This window comes from Sinocyclocheilus rhinocerous, unplaced genomic scaffold (assembly GCF_001515625.1).
Source record: "Sinocyclocheilus rhinocerous isolate Xijiao unplaced genomic scaffold, SAMN03320098_v1.1 scaffold591, whole genome shotgun sequence".
Classification (NCBI taxonomy): domain Eukaryota; kingdom Metazoa; phylum Chordata; class Actinopteri; order Cypriniformes; family Cyprinidae; genus Sinocyclocheilus; species Sinocyclocheilus rhinocerous.
In genome coordinates, this window is record NW_015641476.1 from 1,950,128 (window position 1) to 1,959,046 (window position 8,919).

General features: G+C 37.3%; 1 protein-coding gene across 2 annotated transcripts in view; it reads left to right on the forward strand.

The window, feature by feature from the left end:
- Positions 1-8,919, forward strand: part of LOC107755093 (D-glucuronyl C5-epimerase-like) — a 58,134-nt gene that overhangs the window by 43,722 nt on the left and 5,493 nt on the right. For both annotated transcript variants that reach the window (XM_016571758.1, XM_016571759.1), the window contains one exon: positions 6,213-6,452. In XM_016571758.1, the coding sequence (XP_016427244.1) occupies positions 6,213-6,452 (240 nt within the window). The remainder of the gene's footprint in view (positions 1-6,212; positions 6,453-8,919) is intronic.

Below are 8,919 nucleotides of genomic sequence, written 5' to 3' on the forward strand. Positions count from 1 at the left end.
GAGCAAACCCGCGTTCAGGTCTCAGACAGCGTGCAAATATTGAGTTCTCTTCCAAGTCTTCTGCTTGAATGGACAAATTCACACAAAAATTATGTCAACAAGTCCATCTTGGTGAGTATCCTAGCAGACATAGTCGGTTGAACGTACAGTATCAGTGAACTAGATCCGTGCATTGTTTTAAAGTGACAGCAGGCTATATAATTAATTAAATTTTTTTAAATTAACCTGCTATCTGTGTTTTTAACGTTAATCAAACAACAAAAGACAAGGAGATCACTCACTGCACTTGATTGAATAGCTTTTGAAACTTTAATAAAGATTAATCTTCACTTTATACAGTTAAATATGCCATTTTATTTAACATTTGATTGCTTTATTCAATTTCTGTACCTAAAAACTAATGTTAGAGCTACCTTAAAAAACCTGAAAAGCACTGTTTATTTTATTTATCTTTGCTCTATTGTATTTATTTGTGATGTTGCTTGTAGTTAGATTATTTGTTCTTATTTTCTTTTTTTTATTTGACAGTATAGTCATTTTCCCTCCTAAAATAGCACATACTGAACCGTTCCGAAACCGTGACTGTAAAACCGTGATACAAACTGAACCGTGAGTAATTTGCACCCGTTACACCCCTAGTAGTGATACTCTTTTCTGGAAAAAAAAAAAAATATATATATATATATATTAGGGGTGTGCGATATACAATGTTTTTAAAACATCAAAACATTATTAATGCATTTGTAACTGCAGGTTAAATGCATTCATGTCCTGAATTAAACAGTCTTTATAAATGCATCTAAATGCCACTTCAGGTGCAGATTCTGTGCCACATCTGCATTGCACAAATTCTGATTTCATTTGATTGGTAACAGCCCTATTGTGTCTTACTATATAGATTTATTGATTACATTTAATAATTTGGCACAAAAGATTATGCATACATTTCATTAGGTTAGAAATAATTGGCCTTTATAAAGGTAAAAATCAAATTACTTATTGCAAAATCAATCTTATTGGAAAAGTTCATTTCTTTTACTCCTGCAAACTAATCACTCCACAGAATATTAAGAATAACAAAAGCTTTGGGAGTCAGCCTAAACCTGCCAAAATACCAGCACAATAACATGCTCAGCAAAATATTGTCTAATTATCGTTATCAACAAAATGTATATGTGTGTGTATATATATATATATATATATATATGTATATATATGTGTGTGTGTGTGTGTGTGTGTGTGTGTGTGTAAATGTATGTATTTATGAATGCATGTATGGCGGAAACCATAATTTTTGGGGGTTTTGGTCATATATATATGTATATACAGTTTCTGATCATTTGTTTATTTGATGATTAATGACGAGTTTTGATTCTTTTAGTAACTATTTCATGCACACAATGTGGATAAAATGCAACAAGTAAACATGTCAGCTGTTAACTCACTTCAACATGACCATGATGCTAGAGTTGCAAAATTACCCAGATTTAGTTACTGAAACTTTATTTTGGTAATTAAAGTTTCTGTGTTTCTATAAATAAATAAATTATTGCTTAATGTCTCAATGTGAGGACTGTAAGAGGCCATGCATCTCCCCACCTGAGATGTGTTTGTTAATAAGGTGTTCAATGGGTTAGGTTGCCTTGTTTAAATCCATTCCGCTGGTTTTTTCCCTCATAATTAGAGCAGAAAATGCGAGAAAAATCAGCAGATTCTGTCTGGGCCTACGTGTAACTGGCTTTCCTAATGTGTCTCACACAGTTACTTTCTCCCTCATCATCAAGATTCACCTAAATACATGTCACAGTAAAGCAACACTTAATTGTGGCACACTGGGAGAAGTGAGAGGCAAAGCGACCTGCCTAATTTCGAACACAACTTGTTAGCAACCATTAATAGTCATTTAGTGCAGTCCGAGAGGAGTTTCCTGGAAGCCAGGCTCAAATGATCTACGTCTGGTTCTTAGTAAGTAATGCACCCTCAATGGACTATACATTAAGCAAATGAAAGTGGGATTGATTCAGCCAAGAACTGAATCACAAGAGCTGATTTGATGACCTTAAACTTAATGGAGAATAATTTTGCACTCAGACTCCCATGTGTCTTTTGGTGAATGTCAATGAGGAAAAGCAAAACCAAATTAAAGCAGTCATTTCCTTTTTTATTAAAGAAAGGAACCTAAATGACAAGCATTTCAAAATGATAGATGACAAAAAGCTGATTATGGTGGTCTCGGTTGTGTCCTTCAGAGGCGTTTTACTGTCCAGAAACTGCATTTTTCTCTCCACTGTGTCAGTGATCCAGCACTGTTTCACTCCCCTGACAGCTTACTTTCAATCATTTCCTGCTGGCTCACTCTTCTCTCCACCTCTCTATCTCTTTGCATGGACCGTCCTTCAGCAGACGGGGTTAAGTGCCCTGTTCGAAGCATCACAGTGATAGAGCAGAACTCTGATCCCAGTCTCACTCCAGTTCTCGGATCACCTCTACCTGGAACGAAACCTGCAACCTTTGTTTTAAGAGCCCAGATCTCTGACTATCAGACTAACAGCACCATATCAAAGCTATTAACACAACGTTTGTGATGCTCTCTAAAGAGAATAGAGTCGCTCAGTGCCATTTGCTCTTCTGTATTGTTTTAAAATGTGACTGGGTAATGAAGTAATCAAATGAGATCAATACTGGAGTATAAAGAATGCCTTCCAAACCAAAACATCATTACTATTCACTGAAGACGGTGAAGTCTCTCATAATGCTTCATAGGACACTAATGGCAAACAAAGTGGAATTTTTTAATTAAATGGATAGGTATCTAATTTAAAGCAGGCCGAATCTGTTTGTTTGTTTGTTTGCATGTGTGAGTGTAAGTCAGCATATCCAATGACAAGCGTGTAAACAAACCTCACTTTACATGCTCAAAAAAAAAAAAAAAACAGAGACCATTCTACAGTACTCTTGTCTAAAATGCAGAAATTCAGCACATCCAGACATTCTGGTCTGAAAAGCTCATTGATCAGCATTCAGTATTAAATCACTTTCGACTCTTTTCTGGTGAAAGCTTTTAAAACATGCAAACCTTGTTTTGTGTGTGCATTCAAAGAACCCCCATTTTTGTAGCACCGCAAAGAGGTACATTCATACCAAAATCCTTTGTGGCAGGTGGAAAAATTGGGTTGTCTGTGAGTTGAAATGAAATTCTCAATGTCTGTGGCAGCACAAAAGCAAAGGAGTTCATACCAGTCTCCTACTTTTGTTTCCTTTCTAGCCTCTTCTCCTCCATAACCAAGAGCCAGTCCATTACTCTGAGTCTGTTTTCATGGAGCCGCTCTCTGTTCTGCACGCTACAAAGAAGCTCTGTAGCCGTAATGACCATGTAGGAATGAAGGAGCCTGTAGGGAATCATGTGGGGTTTAAAGCATTGCCTCCTCCAGTATCCATGGAAAATTAAAGCAAGCGCTGCCTCAAAGCATAAGTGTAACATTTAAGAACGGGCTTGAGTCCAGTGTTCAAGAAATGTTACGGTGCTGGTGTGAAGGTTGTGCGACTTGCGGGTGTCCGTCAGTGTTGGATCTCGCTGAGGTAATCAGTTAGCATGTATTTTTATCTTAGTGTCCAGCATCAAATTATTATGCCAACAGAAAGCAGCTTTGATCATCTCCGAAGATTTAATTCATATTTCGTAAATATGGACGTTTTTTGAAAGGTGTTGCACATGCAAACACAAAACAAAGATTTAAAGGGTTAGTTCACCTACAAATGAAAATTCTGTCATTAATTACTCACCCTCATGTTGTTTCAAACCCGTAAGACCTTCGTTCATCTTCGGAACACAAATAAAGATATTTTTGATGGAATCTGAGAGCTGTCTGACCCTGCATAGACAGCAAGGCAAATGAAATGTTCCCAAGTCCAGAAACGTAGCAAGGAGATCTGTAAAATAATCCATGTGACATCAGGGGTTCAACCGATCTCCTTGCTACGTTTCTGGACTTGGGAACATTTCAGTTGCATTGCTGTCTATGCAGGGTCAGACAGCTCTCAGATTCCATCAAAAATATCTTAATTTGTGTTCTGAAGATGAACGAAGGTCTTACGGGTTTGAAACGACATGAGGGCGAGTAATTCATGACAGAATTTTCATTTTTGGGTGAACTATCCCTTTAATTAGAGGTTCTGTTCCCCTCGCTTTCATCCCAGGCGTCGGAGGCACAAAAACAGTGTGTTGAGCTCAGAGGTAATAACCCACATGAGCCTGCGGCAGTGTGTTTGAGCAGAGAGCCTATAATCAGAGACAGCGGACAGACTCATCAGTCTCCGCTGAAGGAGAGAGAGAATAAAAAGGAATGAAAAGGAGATGAGTACGGAGGGGTGACAGTGAAAGAGAGCTCCTTTTTCCTCCTCCTTCAGTTTGAGGGATGGCGTCTCCTCCAGCAGAGGATCAGAGTGCTCTGAATAGTATCTAGGCCAGAGAGTGCCTCCACAGCGCCCGTCTGCCTCCTGATACAGGTCCCACTTAGAGCCAGCGTGTGTATGTGTGTGTCCTGGAAAGCGGGAGGCAGGCTCATTGGTGTGTTTGTCATCTATATTGCCTTGTTATGTCTGTGTTTAACCCTGCATGCGGTTTTTTATGTGTATGTTTGTGAATAGATCCTTTCAAGCCAGCAATAAACCAGCAGTGTGGTCGCAGTGTTATGCCTGTGGCTTGATTATTGTTATTCCAGGCTATAGAATAGATGAGCTGTGGTTAAACAAAAGAAAAGGTTGGAAAGAGGGTGAATGAAAGCTGGGTAAACTGTAGCTCTCAGCATTTATGTCTGTGTGGAAAGCACAACTTCATACTTCAGATCAAGGCTGTTTGCTTAGGGGCTTCAGTGCCTTTTTCCTCCCAGTGTTCACTTCTCTTTTGTATATCTTTGGCTAATTGAAGGTTTATACGCTTTCACTTGTCACTGTGTACTCTGGATTGTGTATCTGATCTAAATTGTGTAAAAGTCATGAAACCAGAAAAACGATTATTCATAATGAATGAAGATGGCATGAAGATGGCAGAAACCACTGCTTTACATTATCACACTTGAGTTAAAAACAAAAAAAGACTCAACATTAAAAGATATCAGTATAAAACAGATAACATAAAACACATAAATGTGAAATGTCTTAATTTTCAGATTTTCAAAATGCTTTAAATTCGAAGCCTAAAATGATCAAGGTAAACAATCTGTATATGAACACTTGTGATTGTTGAATTTTATGTTAATTTGCTAAGTTGCTATGTTGCTTGGCAACCAAAAAGAAACTGGAGTCTAAAGGCTAATAACCTGCATTTCTCGGAGTAATAATTTTTTATTGTTTTGTTTTTTAATGATTTCAGCTATGTACTGATATATTTGTCTATAATGCTGTTTTCACTTTTTTAAAAGTTTTTTTAAGGGGGCATCTAGGGACTTTGTTTCATCATATGTTTCGCATTAAACTTTTGGGTCCAATATGCTGTTCAAATCCATTGTCAATGTGAGTACCACCCCAAGAACTGGCAGCAGATGTTTAACACTGCACCAAGTCACAATAAGAAAATGGCAACTTTGTTTAGTCATGTTCTTGATGAGTTCAGTTTACCACCCAAACTTTACACAGACACACACAATGCAATATTCCAGACATACACTGCCGTTCAAAAGTTTGGGATTGTTAAGTCTCTTAAGCTCACCAAGACTGCATTTATCTGAGAAAAAAAAAACGAATATTGTATAATATTATTACAATTAAAAATGTATATTTTTGTAATTTTAATATATTTTAAAATGTAATTTATTTCTGTGATGGCAAAGCTGAATTTTCAGCAGGCATTACTCCAGTCTTCAGTGCCACATGATCCTTCAGAAATAATTCTAATATGCTCATTTTATTGTCAAGAAACAGTGATGATAAACAGTTGTGCTGCTTAATATTTTCATGAAAATCGTGATACTTTTTTTTCCAGAATTCTTTGATGAATGGAAAGTTCAGAAGTACAGCATCTATTTAAAATATAAATATTTGTAACATTAGAAATGTTTTTAGTGATCAGTTTATTATTTCTTTACTGAATAAAAGTATGAATTTCTTTAAAAAAAAAACGAAAAAAACGAATGAACTAAACTAAAAACTAAATTTGTTACTCTTCAGTTCAACACGCAGTTTCTAATATCTCTTCTTCTGGTTCCTCCCTACAGGAGTACCTTTGTCCACCCAGTGGGGCCCTCAAGGGTATTTCTATGCTATCCAGATAGCTCAGTATGGCCTGAGTCATTACAGTAAGAACCTGACAGAGCGGCCACCCCACATGGAGGTGTATGACACAGCGGAGGAGAGAGACAGCAGGTCTAGCGCGTGGACTGTCCCTAAAGGCTGTTCTCTCACCAGAGTCTATGACAAGACCAGAGTCACATCAGTACGACAGTTCAGCACTCCAGGTACAGAAGCAGATATTGAACTACATGCTTTCAGTTTATTTTGTCTAGTTTCATTTGTCTGGCATTCTTCTGTTCTTCATACACTCCATTCTATTTTTTATTTATCTTGTATTCTAGCTCCTCCAGCTTCACACCTAGTATGTATACAGTTCAGTGTCAATTGGACTATAACAATAATTTATCTTTTTTTTTTTTTATGTCATGTAAACCCTTTAGTATGATGAAATCAAACCAGTTAAGTTTTCTTCATCCCTATAAATTTTCTTATCTCTTCTGTATTCTTCTATCAGCCTCTTTGCATGGCCTCTTACAGTCCTGCTCCACTGGGCATGCACATAAACACCCTCAAAATGTCAAAACACACTCTACTAAAGGTGCCTCATACACTAGCGCTGAAAGATTTGCGGTCAGTATGTTTTTTTTTAAGAAATGAAGGGGCATGTGGCATTGAGGACTGAATAGCTGCTGAAAATGTAGCTTTACCATTACAGAAATAACTTTTTAAAATATATTCAAGTACCACTGTCATCTTTTATAGATAACAAAGAGGCTATTTAATGACTACAATGCTTATTTCTCTGTAAAAATAGAATCATGGGAAAAAAAGTCTTCTTTCATCAGACAGCATTTTTATTCTTTCAGTCTCCAAATTGCACACACAGGATTATGGGGTATCGCATACAGTGAAGGAAACATCTATGCAGCCTTCAGAAATCGACCAGATGAAATCGACATCACAGTAGACAGTACATTCTGTTCCTCCCTCAGGATACGGCATAAGGCAGCATTTTTGGGGTTTCGGACACACCGTGCTGCTTAGCATTGAGCTAATCAATAGTCATTAGAATTAGCAGGGCTGTCGCGCTGGCAGGCAGTAATTGGTGTCATCACCTGGAGCATTGATTAGAGCGAGGCCACTTAGGACACACTGGTCCAAGGCTCCAGCAGGGCTCTGCCTCCCTTCTGCTCTCTCCGTCCTCCACATCACTGCTATTGATGGGAGGGTAATCAGAGCAGGACAGTACAAATCCACTTAGTCTCTGCATTGCCTTAAGTAATGGATTTATGAATGCATTAAATAGTGCCTGTTTGAGCCAAAATGTCCTCTGCTGCCTCTTTTCTTTTCCTTTGATTTGCTTTTGTCCTTTATCCCTCTCCTGTCCTATTTTCTGTGTTGCTTTAATGTTGTTGATATTACTCTTTCTTGCATGTTTTCTCTTGCTTGAGTACTAAGCCTCATTCTTTTTCTTGTGCTCTTTCATGCCTTCTTTTCTCCTCTCAGTAGAGGGTATGAGTTGGTTTCCTTTTTGTCCTGCATAACCTTGTCAGAAGGCAGCACAGACAGAGGCAGCAAGAGGGATTTGTCTCTTAACAGTGAGAAATAACTTTAGGATGAAATGTTGAATGTGCATTTCTGTAAAAAAGAGAGATAAAGTACTTTGATTGAGAGTTGGGAAACTGATCTGCTCGCTTTGCAGCGAGTTGCACTGCAGTGTGTTCAACAGTCTTCTGGAGGAGAAATTAGTTTTAGCACTGTCCAACGTGAGGTGGATGGTTTTAAAGTTGTTTCATGGTTGGAGCTTTTCTGCCTCTCTGACACAAAGTTGTCTGTTTAATTAACCCCAGGAGAAATTGACAAGTGAAACCTTGTGCCTTCAAGACAACCCTTAGCATCACTATTCACAAGTTCTGTCCCTTAGTGTGTGTGTGTGAATCTGTACTTATTTGGGTGCTTATGTACTTGTTTGTGCATGCAAATGATACTGTAAGTGAAACAAGAGAAAGCCACTGTAGACCTGTAGACGTGTTATACCGCTAATAATACAGTGACGCCAAAATTTGCCAAAAATATGTCGGCATTGCACAAATTTTGTTACCTGACAATAGTTTGTCAGCTTACTTGGTGTGATGTGCAGCAAATTGTGATAATGTAATATACAAGTGAAATATGGAATTACTTTGTGTATAGACAGAACTAAAATGGTGAACCAAACAGCAGCAGTCTGCAAACAATACCACATTTCATGCCAATCTACCACAATTTTGCATTCATCAACAAATTCACACTTCCCTAATAATATTAGAAAACATTTTAGCTGAGCTGCATTAAACTTCATATTATTTTAAAGAAATAATTCATCTAAAATTAAAAATTCTGTCACCAATTATTCACCCTTATGTCATTTTATAATCCATTAAAAAATCTGTCAAAAATACATAAAGGCTCAAAACAGAAAAAAGTGTTATTAATATTAAAATGCTTGGAAAAACATGCATCAAACTTTTGTGCTTGCAAGGGTTTATACCAGGGTTCCTCAATTAGTTTTCGCAGAGGGCCGAATTCTGCTAACAATACCAAGCCAAGGGCCACTGACCTATATATGTGTTAAATATATATAATTGTTACAATTATTATATTATTGTTGCTTTTGTTATTATATATATTTTTTGTTATTATATATATATA